The 21,649-nt window shown below is 42.1% G+C and overlaps 1 protein-coding gene across 1 annotated transcript in view; it reads left to right on the forward strand.

The window, feature by feature from the left end:
* The window catches only part of ARPC1A (actin related protein 2/3 complex subunit 1A), a 77,301-nt gene that overhangs the window by 16,363 nt on the left and 39,289 nt on the right, over nt 1–21,649 (forward strand). The window contains exons 2-3 of the mRNA XM_068244884.1: nt 422–518; nt 8,915–9,019. Coding sequence (XP_068100985.1) covers nt 455–518; nt 8,915–9,019 — 169 coding nt within the window. The 5' untranslated portion in view covers nt 422–454. The remainder of the gene's footprint in view (nt 1–421; nt 519–8,914; nt 9,020–21,649) is intronic.

Below are 21,649 nucleotides of genomic sequence, written 5' to 3' on the forward strand. Positions count from 1 at the left end.
ATTCAAAAGCATTAGGAGCCGTTTCTATGCGTTTTTGGTACCAGTACGCGTTCCCTGAAAACGGCTAGGAACGCATATAGTCTGAACAGGCCCTAAGGGTAGTTACCTTCACTTTTCTGTGGTACTGAGGTGGGAATGAGCCCCTTGTCCTTGACATGGTTGGGGTTTTTGCATGGTCCATGTCTTGGACCATGTGAGTTGTATGGATTGGATGGTGAAGCCCCACACAGTCTGGCTCAGCCATTCTGGGCATATTGCATGGAGGAGAAAGGATTTAACGAGGCTCAGAGAGTTCGTTTTTAAAATTTTATTTTTAATTAAAAAAAAAGTAAACAAACAAATCAGAGCCGTGATGTGTGGTGCTGAAATGCTTGATTTGTTATTTCAATGTTTATTAAGTCTGTTTTATTTCTCTTTAAAGTTTTTGAAAGCCCATTAAAGAAAAAAAATCAGAATGTCCCTCCACCAGTTCTTACTTGAGCCAATCAGTTGTCATGCCTGGAATAAAGACCGAACACGTAAGCAACTTCTAATAATCATTTTCTTGTTGTTTAAACTCCTGCATTGTTTGGCCTGGTTCACATTAGCATTTTTTTTTGCGGATCGGAACCGGAACGTATAATGTACAAACGGTATGGATGTGAATGGATCCAATGTTAACCTATGGATCCATTCACATGCGTCCGTTGGTACAGATACGTTCTGTACATTCCTGTCCACGGATCTAAAAAATGCTGCAGGCCCTAATTTTCCGGACCGTTCTGCCCAGCGGAACGGATCCGGACAAAAATTACTGCAGCGTTGGGGCAATGGGGAAACGGAACGTTTGTTCACACTAGTGAAGAAACGGACCGTTTCACGGGGGATGGGGGCATGTGCCGACGTGAATCTAGCGACGGGTGGGTGCAGCAGTGGGTGGGTAAGGGAGGGTTTATACATACCTAATTTTCAGTAGTAGCCAGCGGTAGAGGCTTCCATCTTCTTCCACTACCGAAAATTAGGTATGTATTTGCTGAGTGAAAACGGATCCGATCAATCATTGATCAGATCTGTTTTCACTATGTGAACCGGGCCACGGACTGAGCCATCCGGTGAAACGGAGACTGGATCCGCTCACCGGATCCTTTTGGCTCAGAACGCTAATGTGAATCGGGCTTTAGGCTGATGAGTACCTGCTGTCAATGCTGACCATATTGGTATCTGGCATATAACTGTAATAAGTATAGAGCTAATTGCAGCATCTTTTACGTAGTTTGGTTGAAGTAATGCATCCATCCATCAGGATCAACCAGGGGGGAAAGAAATGGGTACAACACTGTCCTACATTCGAAAAACCCTTACAAGCTTTGAGATAATTACATTTTAGGCTAGGTTCACAGTGACTGCGTTCCCAGTAACAGCAGGAACGCAATGGAGCGGAGAAGACATGCTGCACGTTAGTGCACTACATGCAGGGCGTTGGGATGCCACACAACCTTAGACTGCATGGACGCACTGTGAACTTCACATAGGTGGTACTTTGCAGTTCAGCATATTTACACAATACACCACTTTGAATGTAGCCTTGGGGGGGGGGGGGGGGGGAATCCTCCCTGTTTACAGATGGCAGTCAGATGAAAGCCATGTTGTCCTTCAATGCAAAAAAAACCCAAAAAAAATCCTAGCCATTTTTAAATGCATATATAGAATCTTGAATGACATAATGAAGAGTGTATCATTATTTCTCCTTTCTTGCTCAGTACAAGAGTCAAAGATAAATATAACTTGTTCCACAAATGCAAGTAGTTGTGTAAGGTGATCAAAAGAGACACTCTGGAGAAAAAGCACAGAGACAACGGGAGCCCCAATTGTGTAATAAGTAATGGCAAGGAGTCAAAATTGTGTTGAGGAGTGGTACTCACAAAGGTTGCAGACGGGCAATCTACCACTGAAGGCAGGTGGAGATCAACAACCCCGACTCCACTCGGGTGTCCAGATGCACTGGACGCTGGTCGCACTTTTGGCAAAGAACTCCAAAATTGGTTATGAGGGTGAGGGTACACCTAACTAAAATGGAACACCCCTCCAAAGGAGGGTGGGTAACACAAGGGGGGGTAGAGGTGCCCAAATATTGATAAAACTGTATTAAAAACAGCTAAAATACAAGAACTAGGAGTGCTTAATAACATTTTTATTTCATATACAAATTTGTTATCATTGAGGTAAGCCACTTCAACCTTTTTCTATTTTAGCGGTTTGTAACAAAGTTTTATCAATATTTAGATGCCTTCTTTCTTCCTTGCACAAATCCAGTGTCTGTTAATGCACAGGGGGAAAAATGCATCAATTAAAACTAGGTTAAAGCAGAGGATTGAGTGGCCTTGGGTAGGGGTTGGGGGCATCTGGACTAGGCTTGATAAGTGTAGGAGAGAGCTGATTCGTCTAACCTAGGATTTGTAAACATGAAGGTAAATTACAATTAAAAAATATATCTACACATTACAAGCTATTAAGTACCTGAAATTGGGCTTTAGGGCCCAGTTCACGCTGCAAAACTTTGAGAGAATGCAATTTTGCAAAGCAGTGAAAAACCCAGAAAAAGCAGTGCAGTATAAACTATAAAAGAAACCTGAACTAAGAGGAATGGGGATATTGTGACTTATTTTGGGGCTATGCCTACTCAGCATTTTTATCCATGTTATGGAATTCTAGCGATTCCAAAAGCACTAGCCTAATTAAAGGGTTATTTTAAATCCAATAAAAAAAATGAGTTTATCTTGCCTCCGGCTTCTTGCAGCCCCTGGAGTCATCCTGTGCCTACAATGTTGTCCGAGTCCCTCCGGCAAGCAGCGGTGACACCTGCAAAGTTGGCTGCTGGGCATACGCAGCCCCTAAGCCGCGCACGCCCGTAGTAGCAATTTTAGTGTACTGCGCATGCGCGGAATGCTCCCAGCCGTGGGAGTGTAGTGAGGAGGTGCATAGCTGGCCAGCTTTGCAGGGGTAGCTGCTCCTTGCCGGAGGGGTTCGGATGGGACCGACGTTGTGGAAACAGAACAACTGCAAGAAGCCACAGGTAAGTTAAAACGGTTTGAATGGCAGTAAATCTTTGTTGTCTATGCACTATGTAGAGTTAGATTTTTATCTGGTACATCACAGTGCATAGAACAGACTCACATTTATATCTGTAGTAACACTTTCTTCTTTCGCCTCATGCTGAAGTCTTGACAAAGTGCACCCTCAGCCTCCTCTGCTCTCGGCATGCCTGGATCAAATTACCGTATATACACACATATAAGCTGACCCGTGTATAAGCTGAGGCACCCACTTTTCCCTTAAGAAGCCAGGAAAAGGCGATTGACTCGCGTATAAGCCCCCTCCACAGTAGCCAGATGTGCCCCAGGATCATAAAGTGGTGTCTTAAGAAGCCACTAGATGGGGTTTAGAGATATGAGACACAGCGATTGTCACACAATCCCCGAATATTGCACCGCTGACACGTTGCTTGCACGCTCCGCTCCACAAGCCAGGGGACACAGGTAGTCTTGAGCAGCACACTCTGCACACCATGTTGCAGGGGATGGAGGGCACGGACACAGCAGGGCACAAGCTGGTAAGAGTAGGATCACTAGTGCACAATCCTTACACTCCTCTTCCTTTAACAAAACCTGCTCCACCATCTGTTTTGCTCCACTGACTTGCATATAAGCCGAGGGGGAAACTTTTCCGCACATTTATTTTATTCTGAAAAATTAGGGTTATACGCGAGTATATACCTGTACAGTACATCTTTTTTTTTTTTTTTTCACAGAGAGGAGAGACAGGAGAACTACTGCAGCCTGTCTTATCCTGTCTGTTTACTATAATTCTTATTTCAGATGGATGTCTGCCTGCCTGCCTGGATTAGATCGCATCTCTTTTCACAGTGGTGTGGGCTAGGAGCAGTACATGGGGGGTGGATTTATGACATTAATCCCCCAGCATCCTTTTCACATATGGTTTGGAATGAGAGAAAAAAATGCCGGGGCCCAATTTTACACTGGAGGTGGGGATTTCAAGACCATATGTGGAATATGGACCCTGGGGTGAGAAAATCACACTTCATTATGTGTGATTTTATATGTCTTGGTAACTTTTTTTAGTTTTAAAGCAAACTGTAATTTATAATAGTCAGTGGAGCAGAACTCGCAGTAGCAATTGTGATTTTCTGCAATTCGCATCCTGCAGCATTTTCGGAGCGATTTTCGGAGGAAAGCAAGGGCCCAAAATCACTTTCCTTTGAATTGCTCCAGAAACGCCCTGTTTATGTTGCAAAACTGCACTCAGCGTATTGAGAGGGATTTTGCCATCACTAGTGGGCTCACAGTCATGCTTCTTCCCTGTGCTGATATTCACTTTATACACCACTACAAAAAATATTTTTGTTGCTGTCTCATATGAAGTTATTTACCCACTTACACAAACAACACTAAGGGCCTGTTCAGACTATATGCGTTCCTAGCCGTTTTCAGGGAACATGTCCGGGTACCAAAAACGCATAGAAACGGCTCCTAATGCTTTTGAATGGGCTAGTTCACATGTATGCGTATGAGACGCATACGTTTCTCATCCGCATTGCTGCACGCAGTTCTGTGCGATACGCATAGAAACGGACGCAATGAAAGTCTATGGACGCGTATCAAAAACGCGTACTATTGCGTTTTTAGCGTCCGTTTTCCTCTGCGGTTCCCATAATTCTTTTTTTTCCCCTGGGTCACGTGTTTGTGCAAAACGCAATAGAAAACGCATTTAAACGCAAGAAAAACGCATGCGTTTTTCAACTTGCGTTTCTTTGAATTTATACGCGTTCTACAAACGCAGCAAGTATGAACAGGCCCTAAATCAGAAAAGAGGTTCTTGGGTTTTATAGCACTGTCCAGATTTTAAATGTTTTTTTCTCTTAATTTGATATTGATATTTAAGGCCCCTTTCACATACTGTGTTTTTATGCGACGCGGTACTCCCCGATGCAACTCGTCACAGTGGTCATTAGTCTTGAGACAGGCCTCAGTACTGCAATGGAATGGAAGTGCTTGGAATGACTCTGCAGTGCATTGCTGAGCAGTACCTCTCAGTGCAAGATTGCATTAGTCAATTTCACTGTAAATTGTTGCAGTAGCAGAACGCTACGCACGGACCAATCATCAAAAATCCAGTGACTTAATTCATGTCCAGCAGGAAGCACATCACTGGGGTAGAGGGGGTGGGGGGGGGGTCGCAAGGGAAATTACCCTGTCGGCGCAATCTGTTGCAGGGTGTATTATATTAAAAATGGTGTGGTGTGACTGTCCTGCGGCAGGCTCACATGTTGCAGGAAAACGGCACTGTACAAGTGTTGAAATAAATTATGGTTCTCTCACAAAGACTATTCTGCACATGGCTTTTGTTTGTAGATCCGAATCTATTTCAAAGAAAAGTGGTTTTTTTTTTTGTGGTTTTTTTTTTTGGTTTTTTTTCTTTAAAAATAATAATGTAAACTTATATTGAAAATTGTGGTGTTTTTGCTATATAGAAATCGAAAATTCGGGCTGCAAGCCGTCACCTGGGGCAACATCTACACTTACTTTGACAGCTTGCGGTTTCCTGACACTCCCCTCTTGCCTCCTGGTTTTCCTCATGACGGTCACCTGTCCCTGCTAATGATGTTAACACACTAGTCTAGGCAAATGCTGATGGCTTGCAGCCCAATCCTTTGATTTCAAAGGACAACTATAGTGAGAAGAATATGGAGGCTGCCATATTTATTTCCTCTTTAACAATATCAGTTTCCTGGCAGCCCTGCTAATCTATTTGGCTGCAGTAGTGTCTGAATAAACAAACAGAAACAAGCATGCAGCAATGTAACAAATGTGCAGGTTCAAGAACATTTGGGAAATAGTGATCACAACATGATAACGTTTGATCTGGTGACTGATAGGCCACGGGGCAGCGGGACCACTAAAACTATGAATTTTAGAAAAGCAAAGTTCAATCAAATTAGGCAGGCACTAAGTTTGGTGAACTGGGATAATGTACTACAAGGGGACGACACTGAAGGGAAATGGCAAGCTTTTAAACGTATTCTCAATCAATATTGTAGTATGTATATCCCATATGGAAACAAAATGTCTAGGAATAAAAAAAGGCCTCTATGGATGAATAGAAAGGTTAGAGATAAAATGAAGAGGAAAAAGAATGCCTATAAGGTCCTAAAACAGGAGGGGTCCGAGGCTGCACTCAGCAATTACAAGGAGTGCAATAAAAATTGTAAAAAAGAAATTAGGCTGGCAAAGATCGAAGCTGAAAATCAAATCGCTAGGGATATCAAATCTAACCCAAAAAAGTTTTACAAGTACATCAACTCTAAAAAAAGAAAGGTTGACTGTATAGGACTCCTAAAGGATGAAGGTGGAAACTCAATGGTGGATGACCAAGGTAAGGCAGAGTTATTAAATGCTTTCTTTGCTTCTGTCTTTACAAAGGGAACAGCACTGTTGCAAATTACAGAGGCGGAAGAGTCTCAATCTTCTAACTGTAATATTAAATACTTAACGCAGGAAGAAGTAAAGGCAAGACTAAATAAATTAAAAATAGACAAGGCACCTGGCCCGGATGGCATGCATCCTCGGGTCCTAAGGGAATTAAGTTCAGTTATAGATAAACCCCTTTATCTTATCTTTTGTGACTCTCTTGCAACTGGCAGAGTCCCAGTGGATTGGCGTACAGCCCACGTTTTCCCATTATTTAAGAAGGGCAAAAAATCAGATCCAGGAAATTATAGACCTGTAAGCTTAACATCAGTTGTATGCAAACTATTTGAGGGGTTACTAAGAGATACTATACATGACTTCATAGTAGAAAATAATCTTATTTCTCAGCATCAACATGGGTTTACTAAAGACAGGTCCTGTTTGACTAACATGCTCAGCTTTTATGAGGTAGTGAATGCTAATATGGATATTGGGAATGCTGTAGATGTGATATACTTAGACTTTGCTAAGGCCTTCGACACTGTTCCCCACAAAAGTCTGGTGCAAAAGATGAGGATGCAAGGACTGGGGAAGAGTCTGTGTGCTTGGATAGGGAACTGGCTAATGGACAGAAAACAAAGAGTTGTGGTCAATGGATCATACTCAAAATGGGAGACTGTTAGCAGTGGGGTCCCACAGGGGTCTGTACTGGGTCCAGTGCTCTTCAATTTATTTATTAATGACCTAGTGGATACAGTAGTGAGCAATGTTGCTATTTTTGCAGATGATACAAAATTGTGCAGAATCATCAACTCTAAGGAAGATAGTGTTATATTGCAACAGGATCTGGATAGGATGGCTATATGGGCACATACATGGCAGATGAAATTCAATGTTGACAAATGTAAAGTCATGCATTTTGGTCGTACCAATGGTCTAACACCATACAAAATAAATGGGATACAGTTGGGAACATCAAACTTGGAGAAGGACTTAGGAGTACTCATCGACAACAAGTTAAATAATCGTACTCAATGCCAAGCCGCTGCAGCTAAAGCTAACAAAATTTTGGGATGCATTAAAAGGGAAATAAAAACTCGAGATGCTAGCATAATATTGCCCCTGTTTAACTCTCTAGTAAGGCCACATCTGGAATATGGAATTCAGTTCTGGGCACCACATTACAAAAAAGATATTGCAGTTTTAGAGCAGGTGCAGAGACGAGCAACAAAATTGATACATGGGATGGAAGGTCTCACTTACCAAGAAAGGTTAGATAAACTGGGTTTATTTAGTCTAGAGAAAAGACGCCTTAGAGGAGATCTAATTAACATGTATAAATACATCAGAGGGCAATATAATAGCTTAGCGGATGAGCTTTTTGTCCCTAGGCCTTCTCAAAGGACTAGAGGACATGATCTGCGCATGGAGGAAAAACGTTTTAGCCATTTATTTAGGAAAGGGTTCTTTACAGTAAGAGTGATTAAGATGTGGAATGCATTGCCACAGGAAGTCGTTATGGCAAACTCTATACCTGCATTTAAAGGGGGCTTAGATGCTTTCCTTGCGTTGAATGACATCCATGGCTACAATTACTAGGTAATGCCAATGATGTTGATCCAGGGATTTTATCTGATTGCCATCTGGAGTCGGGAAGGAATTTTTACCTTGTAAGGGTTTTTTCGCCTTCCTCTGGATCAACAGGGATATGTGAGGGAGCAGGCTGGAGTTGTACTTTGTACTGGTTGAACTCGATGGACGTATGTCTTTTTTCAACCAAAGTAACTATGTAACTATGTAATCCAGTCAGATCTCACAATAATGTCAGAAACATCTGATTTGCAAATGCATATAAGACAATAAATATGGTAGCGCCATATCCCTCTCACTTCAGTTGTCCTTTAAAGTGTACCCGAGGTGAACACATACCTAAATAACAGATGCTTACCTAAGAAGAGGGAAGACTGGATCTTGTAAAGGCTTTCCATGTCTTCCTTGCAGTTGCTCGCAGGACCCTCCAGAACTTTGGGGCTGCGCTCCTCTTCTGACATAAGCATAGCTGACTTAAAGAGCAGGCTCGGCCGTACTGGCACAGTAAAGCCGCGCTCGTGCCTGAAGAGGAGCGTGACTATGAATGGCAATGGAGAATCAGAGGATGACATGGAAACCCTCTGTAGGATCAAGAGGCTTCACTCTTCTTGAGTATGTGTGGTTTTTTTTTTTTAGGTTTACCTTAGGTTTTTAGGTTACCTTTTAGGTTTTTTTAGGTTTACCTTATGTACACTTTAAATTTTATATTTTAATTTTTCATGCACTGTTTTTTATAGGTGCATTTCTGAGAAATTCCAATATGAAAAAGTTGCATGTTTTTGGGTTTGAACAAAGGTTTCCTTGAATAAGATATTACGATTTTTGTTTTGATTCCTTGTTTTTTTCCTTCTATTTTACAGAGATTGCAATAAGCCCAAATAACCATGAGGTACACATCTACAAACAAAATGGGAACCAATGGGTAAAGGTTCATGAGCTGAAGGAGCACAATGGACACATTACAGGTACAACATTGAGAAATTGCAAATATGTTAGGCTAATTTACATCTCTAGGGCTGGATTTCTGGAGAGGCCACAATGACCCAGGGTTTGGGCTGCTGCAGCCCAAGTGGGCACCTGGGGATGAAAGAGGGGTTGCTACATATGAAAGATGGAAAAGGGAAACTGATGCTTAAGGATGCCGTTCGTGGGGATTTCATAAATGATCAAGCAAACCAGGACTGGATTTTCGATTTGACTGTAAAATTGAATAGAGGCATTTATCATTACTTCATATTTGATGCAGTCATTTCATAGAAATTGCTTTTAGAAAAATCAGTCACATGACCCAGAGATCTGTGCACGAAGTATGGAGCTGCCAGGAGTTTAGGGGATTTTTTTTTTCCATCACAGAACTGTCATAGAACCCTACCCACCTGCTCCCTTCTGTAAAGCACATGGGAAATGGTGAGCAGGATCAGTTCTGCACTTACAGTGAATGACTAGCTGATGCCACCTCCCAGCTCCTCCTAGACTTGCTTATGATGGTGATGATTGAATAGGAGGAGTAGTTTGGACAGCTTACTTTTTTATTTTTTAAGCAAACAAGGAAGTAACCTTCGCACTCGGGTATCAAAGGAGTGGCTAGTGCTATTCAACCACAGGGAACACAGCAATGGAGCGATTGTGCAACCACATTACAAGATAAACAATCGCGCACATATGAAACTGATGTGGCACCAATCATATGAAGCTCTCATTTATTCCCAGTGGTAAAGCGAGGATGACAAGCAAGATGACAGTTCATGTACATTTTGTTATACATCACCCATCCGGTATAAAAATACATGGCGTACCATCATGGCAGAGCATCAAAACACTTTTTAACTTTTACTTGTATTGCATGGTTTATAAAAGTTTTCTGATACTCTGCCATGATGGTGTGCCAGGTCTTTTTTTAATGTATTTTAGTTATCTTTGCCAGTATTAGTGCTGCCTGGCTGGGTGGAATTATAGGATAACCACATTGTTGGCTATTATTGTTCATCTGCACATTGGCTTCTGAGGTCCTGTATTGTGGCTGCTACCGGATCCAAGTGATTGGTGTCTGTCGTGAGACTTTGACAATTATTTCCAGTTCTTGCGACACACAAACTAGGCCATAGACAATTGTTTTGTGCGGATTGCGTTTCCCCACGGACTCTGCTCCATGGTGGGCAGAAGGCTCACCACCATGCTGTAGGTGAGACATTAAAGAGTAACTGTCGGGCATAAAATCAAAAATCAATTCTATATTTTTATCTGGTAAACAAGTAATACGAATGCTAACCAGGCAATCCAAAAGTTAAAATCTCTATTACTTTTCTTGTTTATAAATGCTCATTTCCCAGTTTACCTGACTCTTATTTGGTACGTTGCCGCACAAAGGTGTTTTTTTGTTTTTTTGGTTTTTTTTTCCTTCTTTATTTCCTCTCAGACTTAACTAATGCACACAAGCAAAAAAAGGACAACCCAGCATGCCCTGCAACTTCTTTGTGCGGCAACGTACCAAATAAGAATCAGGTAAACTGGGGAATGATCATTTATAAACAAGAAAAGTAAAAGATTTTAACTTTTGGATTGCCTGATTAGCAGCCTCATTACTTGTTTACCAGATAAAAATATAGAATTGATTTTATGCCCGACAGTTACTCCTTTAAGTAACACCAATACCTTCCTAATGGGCAATCCAATCGGCACTTTCCCAGAAGTCTGCTCGCATCTCACACTGGAGCACATGACAGGACCTCCGGTCGCCAACTTCCTTGTTGCTTGGAGCACACTCATTTGCGAATATAGTCTCGTGGTGCGTGGAGTAACCAATGCTAGCGGCATAGAAAGGATGGGCCAGCGAGTGGAAAATACCTTTGTGCCGGTATCCAATGGAAGGGAAGCGGTGGCAGAGTCTGGTCGGATGGCCAATTCACTGCTCAGTGCATAGGTAGCAAATTTAATGCAAAATATGAGTAATTGATCTAGACTGAAATAAGAAGAGCTGGTGATCCCAGCGTGGAAGCATGCAATTGATAACAGGGATAAGTAAGCCCCATACGGAGAGAGGCCAATATATTGAGAGAAACAAAGCATATTAGCCACATCATATCAGTGCATACAGTTCACCTAAGGCTTATGAATAGGCTATTCTGGACTGTGGCCTCACTTGATAGGTATAAAGAAATGGGTTACGTATCCAGGGGGTTTAGTTCCCACAAAGCCCCAGCAAAGTATGGTGATGATGCAGATTTTGTAGTTAGGTTAAAGAAGGCTCATCTCGAGCATGCCAAGACGTTAAGTGGCTTAGCCCTTGAATGATCTGAGAAAGAGCATGACAAATTATCAGAGGAAGTCTGCGACTTAAAGGACAACTGAAGTGAGAAGACAATGGAGGCTGCCATATTTTAATTCCTTTTAAACAAAACAGATTGCCTGGCAGCCCTGCTTATCTCTTTGGCTGCAGAAGTGTCTAAATAACACACCAGAAACAAGCATGCAGCTAATCGTGTCAGATCTGACAATGTCAGAAACCCCAGATCTGCTGCATGCTTGTTCAGGGTCTATGGCTAAAAGTATTAGAGGCAGAGAATCAGCAGGACAGACAGGCATTTGGCATTGCTTAAAGGCAATAAATATGGCAGCCTCCATATCCCTCTCACTTCAGTTGTCCTTTAAAGACACAGCTACAGGTAGTTGTCACAGGGGAGAAAATGAAAGCCATTATTGATTAAAAAAAAAAAAAAACTGGTTTCCATACAGAGAGAGGTAATCGTAGAAATATTAGAATTTAATATCAGGACTAAATAAGCTCCAGGCAGTTATAGCTTACTTAAAGGGGCACTATGGCTAAATTCTTCTTATTTGTAAGTTGAACAGAGGCGCCAGCAGGTTAAAAGTTCATAAAAATTTTAAAAATTGCTAGGAGGAAGTGGTGGGCTTGCCTCCCGTAAGCAGACAAGACGTCCTGTTTTTATATAAGTAAACACATTTATTATACGATACCCCAAGGGAAATGCAACGCGTTTCGCAGGTCAAGTCTGCTTCATCAGGCAAACAAGGGGTTAACTGTAGATAAAAACGAAAAACAATAATGGCTGTAATGAAGGCTATGCAGTTGCTACAGACTATGAAAAAATACAGATAGTATTGCTGATATATAATCAAAGGTCACATAAAATATACAAAATATACAAAGATCTGTGTGTATAATGTGATATTAGGGAAAACAAAGATTGTAACATGAGAAAAACGGGTGGGTAGTAAGGAGTGGGTGGGGAAAATGTTGGTGAGAGTAGTGGGGAGTAATGAATGGGAAGGTGGCTGGAGCTATGTTAGAACTGAGGTGGTAAACAAGCAAGAGGTATAAAGTGCATCGTATATTGTATATCAAAGGTAGTATGGGGTGGGGAGGTGGCCCAGGTAAGGAAATGCTAGGCATAATCGAAGGGAGACAATGGCAGTAGGTAGATGTAAAGAAAAAGGACTTACCAGGAGATCTGTAGTATCTAGAATAGCGCCTCAGTAACATGCTGTAGGCGCTAGTGTGCTTTTAATTGTGTGGGAATGGAGGGAAACATAATTAGGGGGGCGTGGATGAGCGAGGGTGGGTGGGGTTGAGGTCCTGGCTTGGAGCTGGGCGTGTTGGTAAAATGAGCGACGACCAATGTGGTGGCATACAATGTGGGTAAGCCACACCTATGTACTGGGTGTGCTTACGTGGGAATGGGAGAGGCGAACGGAGGTGTGTAATGACACTGAGTGGGCGTGTTGGAGAGGGAGACTAGCAGCTTGTATACGTCGCCCGCGGGTGACGTAATGGTGCGGGCGCCGGGAGCTAGGGCAGTACTGCGCATGCGTCAGGCTCGACGTAGTACGTATTGGGTATAGAGCACGCCGGGTAGCCTGTAAAGGTATTGCGCATGCGTCAAATTTGACGCAGTACGCATAGAGTGTGTAGTGCGCACGTGCGTCAAAGACGCAAGGGGTGTGTCCTAACGTGCGGGAGTGCGGCCCTTTTTAAAGCGGGCGAGTTGCCCTCCCTGCTTGTGTATGACAGCAGGCAGTTAAAACAGATCAAAAATGATTATACAATAACAACTGGTATTGGTAGGTTTAGATATATGGAGTAAGAACAATATATTTATGATTATTACGAGTTAGAAACTTATATTAAAAAACCGAATGCAGTTGTCTGTGTGAGAACGGTATTATGCTGCCATCTAATGGTCAATATTTGGTACAGCCTTGGTAATGCTCTTTCAGAACTTGATACATATTAATCTATGATGAATAGGTTTTTTTTAGAAGAAACTATAATGTCATATATGGTGAAACTACAGATGTTGGACATATGGAAAAATTAATAATAAAACATGAGAATTATATCATAAGAGTAAAGGCTGAATATAAGCAATATGAAATAATGGAATAAAATTGTATGATAGTGAAGGACAGACCAATGTAGATATCTATAAAAATAATAATAAAAAAATAAATACCAATATCGATGACAACATATATACACACATAAATAAAAAGGATATAAAAAAAAGGCCAGGCCCAATACAAGTCATGATAAAAGCAAAGGTAAAATGATAAAAACAATAAAACCAGGATAAAAGAGAGCGACTGATAAAAGCAAAACGGAGCGAGGGTGTGTTTGGTTGATTTTTTCAGTAGATTTTTTCTAGTACTTCGTTCAACCCTTCTGGGGTGAGGGTTTTGAGGGTTTGGATCCAATACATTTCAAATTTTTTTTAAATTTCGAATGCATTTGGTCTTTTGACATCCACTGAGTCAATCAGCATGATGTTGAAGAAAGCTGGGTTGTGCTCGTGATGGGTGCTAAAGTGCCGTGAAACGCTGTGAAGGGGAAAACTGTTGATGATGTTACGTTTGTGTTGTCCAATTCTAGAACGTGCGAGTTGAGTGGTTCTCCCCACATACTGGATGTTACAGGGGCAAGAAATAAGATAGATGACATATTTAGATTCGCAGGAAAGATGTGTCTTGATGGGATATTTGATGCCTGTAGTGGTCGACGTGAAGTGGGCACCTGAATGTATGAATTGACACGCTAAACATCGGTTCTTCTTGCATGGGGAGCAGCCGGGTTCCTGTGATAGTGGGATGGTGGGGGGAGGTTGGTTGTTTAATGAGCGTAGTTTACTGGGTGCTATAAGATTGCGAAGATTTGGAGCTCTTCTGAAAGTAATTGAAGGTGTTTTAGGTAAAAGGGGTCGCAGGTAGGGGTCCTGCATGAGAATGCCCCATCCATTCTTCAGTATACTGCGTATAGTGGTGTGTTGAGCATTGTAACGGGTAATGAATCTTGGCAGGTCCTTTTTGTTGGTCTGTGGGGGTACGTCTGGGCGTGGATGAGGGTGTTTGGCTCTATGTTTGGCATCTTTGATTAGTTTACGTGGGTACTGTCTGTCAATGAACTTTTTTGTGAGGACTTCAGATTGTAAGTTGAATTGCATGGGGTCAGTGCAGTTCCTATAAATCCTTCTGTACTGACTATAAGGGGTGTTGGTGATCCAGGGGTGATGGTGGAAGCTGTTGAAATGTATGTAATTGTTGGCGTCGACCGGTTTGAAGTATGTCTTGGTTTTAATGTAGTTGGATTCGATATATAGTGTAAGGTCTAAGAATTCTATGGACTGGGGGTGATGGTGGAATGTAAACTGGAGTTCTGCTGGGTTAGAATTGAGATAACTAACGAATTTTGGAATGAGGAGGACATCACCCTTCCAGATGAAAATGAGGTCGTCTATGTAACGTTTGTAGAATATAATGTTATTGGCAAATGGGTTATGTGGGGAAAATTTTAGTGATTCCAGAAGGCCCATGGTGAGGTTGGCGTATGAGGGTGCGAATGAGCTTCCCATGGCCGTGCCGCTGGTCTGATGGTAGATTTTGTCGTTGAACGTGAAAATGTTGTTATGGAGTATGAATTCTGCACATTGGAGAAGGAAAGTTTGTTGTGCGGGGGGCATGAGTGGATTGGTGGCTAGGGCATATTGTAGGGCTTGGAGGCCATAAGGGTGAGGTATATTAGTATACAAGGCTGTAACGTCACATGTAAGCCACACAAAGTCAGACTGCCAGGTAATATCATGTAGAAGATGGATGAGCTCTTGGGAATCTTTAAGATAAGATGGAAGGGATCGCACAAGTGGTTGCAGATGTTGGTCAATGTATTTTGATAGATTGCAGGTAATGGAGTTCATACCGGACATAATAGGTCTTCCTGGTGGTTTTTGTAGACTTTTGTGTATTTTTGGTAAGTAGTAGAAGATGGGGGTAGTAGGTTGGGTATTGATAATGTAATTCCTTTCATTTTTTGTGACTAAGTTTGACATGAATGCTGTATTGATAAAGGATTTGAGGGTATTATGGAGGTCAATGGTGGGGTCGGTGGTTAGAGTCTCATAGTGTTTTGGGTTGTCGAGGAGCCTGGCTGCTTCTTCTAGTCGATGCGGTTTAGAATCACTATGCCTCCGCCTTTGTCTGCTGGTTTAATGACCAGGTTGGGATTAGATTGAAGTTTTTTAAAGGGGAACTGAAGAGAGAGCTGTCGTGTTTATTTCCTTTTAATCAATACCAGTTGCCTGGCAGCCCTGCTGGTCTATTTCTCTGCAGTAGTATCCGAATAAAACCAGAAACAAGCATGCAGCTAGTCTTGTCAGATCAGACTTATAAGTCTGAACCACTGAAACACCTGATCTGCTGAATACTTGTTCAGGGGCTATGGTTAACAGTATTAGAGGCAGAGGATCAGCAGGGCTGCCAGGCAACTGGTATTGCTTAAAAGGAAATAAACATGACAGCCTCCATATACCTCTCTCTTCAGTTCCCCTTTAAGGGCAGACGTTTCTTGGTGTGTGAGATTGGATTTGAGTGTGGGTTGGAAGTCTGATAAATTCTGTATGTCTTTTAAGATGAGGGAGTAAAAAGTTTCTATGAAGCAGCCCTTGGAGGCTACTGGATAAAATCTGGATCTTCCTTTCAGCTGTGTCGTGATGTATTTTTCTAAATTGAGGTCAGGAAGAGAGACAGATGTGGTGGGTATGTTGTCATTGGCTGTGATGATGAGGGAGGTATTGTCTGTGTTATCAGAGGGTTTGAAGTTTTTCATGGCGAAGTGTCTTTTTAGGGTTCGTTTGCGGATGTGGGTGTTCAGGTCTGTGAAGAGTTCAAAGTTATTAATTTGATTAGTGGGACAAAAGGACAGACCTTTTTCTAGTAGAGTGGTTTCATGGGTGGTGAGGATGTGGTTTGATAAGTTGAAGATGCATTTAGTAGTGGGTGGGGAAGGGCCCAGTGGGGTTAAGTTTTGTTTCTTTTTCCTTTTCCCTTTTCCTCTACTTCCTCTTTTTCTATATCTGATAACTGTCGTTTGGCTTGTTGATGGGCTGGAGGAACACCTTTTTCTGACCTGGGGCTTGGAAGTTGGGTTGCTAATATATTCTGTGATAGAGCTGAGGGAAAAGGTGTTCCTCCAGCCCATCAACAAAGCCAAACGACAGTTATCAGATATAGAAAAAGAGGAAGTAGAGGAAAAACTTCAAACCCTCTGATAACACAGACAATACCTCCCTCATCATCACAGCCAATGACAACATACCCACCACATCTGTCTCTCTTCCTGACCTCAATTTAGAAAAATACATCACGACACAGCTGAAAGGAAGATCCAGATTTTATCCAGTAGCCTCCAAGGGCTGCTTCATAGAAACTTTTTACTCCCTCATCTTAAAAGACATACAGAATTTATCAGACTTCCAACCCACACTCAAATCCAATCTCACACACCAAGAAACGTCTGCCCTTAAAAAACTTCAATCTAATCCCAACCTGGTCATTAAACCAGCAGACAAAGGCGGAGGCATAGTGATTCTAAACCGCATCGACTATTTAGAAGAAGCAGCCAGGCTCCTCGACAACCCAAAACACTATGAGACTCTAACCACCGACCCCACCATTGACCTCCATAATACCCTCAAATCCTTTATCAATACAGCATTCATCAACAACAACAACAACAAATAACATTTGTAAAGCGCTTTTCTCCCGTGGGACTCAAAGCGCATAAGCATGGCTCCGACCATCGTGGTACAGGGGAAGAATTTTATAAATCTGGAAATGCCAGGCTAAACAGGTGGCTTTTCAGTCTGGATTTGAATAGCTCCAGGGATGGTGCTGTCTTTACTGGGTGTGGTAGGGAGTTCCAAAGAGTAGGGGCAGCATGACAGAAGGCTCTGTCTCCAGATTTTTTGAGGTGCACTCTGGGAGTGACCAAGTTTATAGAACTTGCTGATCTGAGGTTGTGAGAGGTGTGGTGCAGCTTCAGCAAGTCCTTCATGTATCCAGGGCCCAGATTGTGCAGGGATTTGAATGTCAGCAGTCCAATCTTGAAGAGTATTCTCCATTCTACTGGTAGCCAGTGCAGTGAGCGAAGGATCGGTGTAATGTGACAGTGGCGAGGCTGGTTTGTTAGCAATCTGGCAGCAGCATTCTGCACTAATTGCAGGCGACGCAAGTCTTTTTTGGGGAGGCCAGCATAAAGGGCATTGCAGTAGTCCAGCCGTGATGTGATGAAGGCGTGGACTAGGGTTTGAAGATCCTCTGGGGGAATCAGATGTTTAATCTTTGCAATGTTCTTCAGATGAAAGAAGGAAGATTTAACTACAGATGAAATTTGGTTTCTGAAACTCAATTCCCATCGATTAGTACGCCAAGGCTGCGCACAAGGTTGGAGCTGTTTATGTCTGAATTCCCAATCCTGATTGGTGTTGCTTTAGGATAGAGCTGTTTCATGTCAAACTTAGTCACAAAAAATGAAAGGAATTACATTATCAATACCCAACCTACTACCCCCATCTTCTACTACTTACCAAAAATACACAAAAGTCTACAAAAACCACCAGGAAGACCTATTATGTCCGGTATGAACTCCATTACCTGCAATCTATCAAAATACATTGACCAACATCTGCAACCACTTGTGCGATCCCTTCCATCTTATCTTAAAGATTCCCAAGAGCTCATCCATCTTCTACATGATATTACCTGGCAGTCTGACTTTGTGTGGCTTACATGTGACGTTACAGCCTTGTATACTAATATACCTCACCCTTATGGCCTCCAAGCCCTACAATATGCCCTAGCCACCAATCCACTCATGCCCCCCGCACAACAAACTTTCCTTCTCCAATGTGCAGAATTCATACTCCATAACAACATTTTCACGTTCAACGACAAAATCTACCATCAGACCAGCGGCACGGCCATGGGAAGCTCATTCGCACCCTCATACGCCAACCTCACCATGGGCCTTCTGGAATCACTAAAATTTTCCCCACATAACCCATTTGCCAATAACATTATATTCTACAAACGTTACATAGACGACCTCATTTTCATCTGGAAGGGTGATGTCCTCCTCATTCCAAAATTCGTTAGTTATCTCAATTCTAACCCAGCAGAACTCCAGTTTACATTCCACCATCACCCCCAGTCCATAGAATTCTTAGACCTTACACTATATATCGAATCCAACTACATTAAAACCAAGACATACTTCAAACCGGTCGACGCCAACAATTACATACATTTCAACAGCTTCCACCATCACCCCTGGATCACCAACACCCCTTATAGTCAGTACAGAAGGATTTATAGGAACTGCACTGACCCCATGCAATTCAACTTACAATCTGAAGTCCTCACAAAAAAGTTCATTGACAGACAGTACCCACGTAAACTAATCAAAGATGCCAAACATAGAGCCAAACACCCTCATCCACGCCCAGACGTACCCCCACAGACCAACAAAAAGGACCCCCCAAGATTCATTACCCGTTACAATGCTCAACACACCACTATACGCAGTATACTGAAGAATGGATGGGGCATTCTCATGCAGGACCCCTACCTGCGACCCCTTTTACCTAAAACACCTTCAATTACTTTCAGAAGAGCTCCAAATCTTCGCAATCTTATAGCACCCAGTAAACTACGCTCATTAAACAACCAACCTCCCCCCACCATCCCACTATCACAGGAACCCGGCTGCTCCCCATGCAAGAAGAACCGATGTTTAGCGTGTCAATTCATACATTCAGGTGCCCACTTCACGTCGACCACTACAGGCATCAAATATCCCATCAAGACACATCTTTCCTGCGAATCTAAATATGTCATCTATCTTATTTCTTGCCCCTGTAACATCCAGTATGTGGGGAGAACCACTCAACTCGCACGTTCTAGAATTGGACAACACAAACGTAACATCATCAACAGTTTTCCCCTTCACAGCGTTTCACGGCACTTTAGCACCCATCACGAGCACAACCCAGCTTTCTTCAACATCATGCTGATTGACTCAGTGGATGTCAAAAGACCAAATGCATTCGAAATTTAAAAAAAATACGAAATGTATTGGATCCAAACCCTCAAAACCCTCACCCCAGAAGGGTTGAACGAAGTACTAGAAAAAATCTACTGAAAAAATCAACCAAACACACCCTCGCTCTGTTTTGCTTTTATCAGTCGCTCTCTTTTATCCTGGTTTTATTGTTTTTATCATTTTACCTTTGCTTTTATCATGACTTGTATTGGGCCTGGCCTTTTTTTTATATCCTTTTTATTTATGTGTGTATATATGTTGTCATCGATATTGGTATTTATTTTTTTATTATTATTTTTATAGATATCTACATTGGTCTGTCCTTCACTATCATACAATTTTATTCCATTATTTCATATTGCTTATATTCAGCCTTTACTCTTATGATATAATTCTCATGTTTTATTATTAATTTTTCCATATGTCCAACATCTGTAGTTTCACCATATATGACATTATAGTTTCTTCTAAAAAAAACCTATTCATCATAGATTAATATGTATCAAGTTCTGAAAGAGCATTACCAAGGCTGTACCAAATATTGACCATTAGATGGCAGCATAATACCGTTCTCACACAGACAACTGCATTCGGTTTTTTAATATAAGTTTCTAACTCGTAATAATCATAAATATATTGTTCTTACTCCATATATCTAAACCTACCAATACCAGTTGTTATTGTATAATCATTTTTGATCTGTTTTAACTGCCTGCTGTCATACACAAGCAGGGAGGGCAACTCGCCCGCTTTAAAAAGGGCCGCACTCCCGCACGTTAGGACACACCCCTTGCGTCTTTGACGCACGTGCGCACTACACACTCTATGCGTACTGCGTCAAATTTGACGCATGCGCAATACCTTTACAGGCTACCCGGCGTGCTCTATACCCAATACGTACTACGTCGAGCCTGACGCATGCGCAGTACTGCCCTAGCTCCCGGCGCCCGCACCATTACGTCACCCGCGGGCGACGTATACAAGCTGCTAGTCTCCCTCTCCAACACGCCCACTCAGTGTCATTACACACCTCCGTTCGCCTCTCCCATTCCCACGTAAGCACACCCAGTACATAGGTGTGGCTTACCCACATTGTATGCCACCACATTGGTCGTCGCTCATTTTACCAACACGCCCAGCTCCAAGCCAGGACCTCAACCCCACCCACCCTCGCTCATCCACGCCCCCCTAATTATGTTTCCCTCCATTCCCACACAATTAAAAGCACACTAGCGCCTACAGCATGTTACTGAGGCGCTATTCTAGATACTACAGATCTCCTGGTAAGTCCTTTTTCTTTACATCTACCTACTGCCATTGTCTCCCTTCGATTATGCCTAGCATTTCCTTACCTGGGCCACCTCCCCACCCCATACTACCTTTGATATACAATATACGATGCACTTTATACCTCTTGCTTGTTTACCACCTCAGTTCTAACATAGCTCCAGCCACCTTCCCATTCATTACTCCCCACTACTCTCACCAACATTTTCCCCACCCACTCCTTACTACCCACCCGTTTTTCTCATGTTACAATCTTTGTTTTCCCTAATACAAAATATACAAAGATCTGTGTGTATAATGTGATATATTTTATGTGACCTTTGATTATATATCAGCAATACTATCTGTATTTTTTCATAGTCTGTAGCAACTGCATAGCCTTCATTACAGCCATTATTGTTTTTCGTTTTTATCTACAGTTAACCCCTTGTTTGCCTGATGAAGCAGACTTGACCTGCGAAACGCGTTGCATTTCCCTTGGGGTATCGTATAATAAATGTGTTTACTTATATAAAAACAGGATGTCTTGTCTGCTTACGGGAGGCAAGCCCACCACTTCCTCCTAGCAATTTTTAAAATTTTTATGAACTTTTAACCTGCTGGCGCCTCTGTTCAACTTACAAATACTTTGCGTCCACTCCTGGTGGAGGGGAGTGCTATCTCCTTTTCTCGATTCTACAGAGAGCGACTTCTTAGCCCTGAGTGAGGACAGGATTGATCTCCTCACCTGCCTTTATAGTGGTTACCTGGACGGTAACCCATGTTTGTGAGTATAATAGTTCTCACTTTATCATTTAATCAAAAACACTTTTGACATACTACACTATATTGGGCTCTCGGTTTTCCATTTTGTTTTGTTTTTTTTTAATTCTTCTTATATTCTCATTTAATATAAAATATGTGCAATTGTAGCAATGTGTAA

Source organism: Hyperolius riggenbachi, chromosome 7, assembly GCF_040937935.1.
Source record: "Hyperolius riggenbachi isolate aHypRig1 chromosome 7, aHypRig1.pri, whole genome shotgun sequence".
NCBI lineage: Eukaryota > Metazoa > Chordata > Amphibia > Anura > Hyperoliidae > Hyperolius > Hyperolius riggenbachi.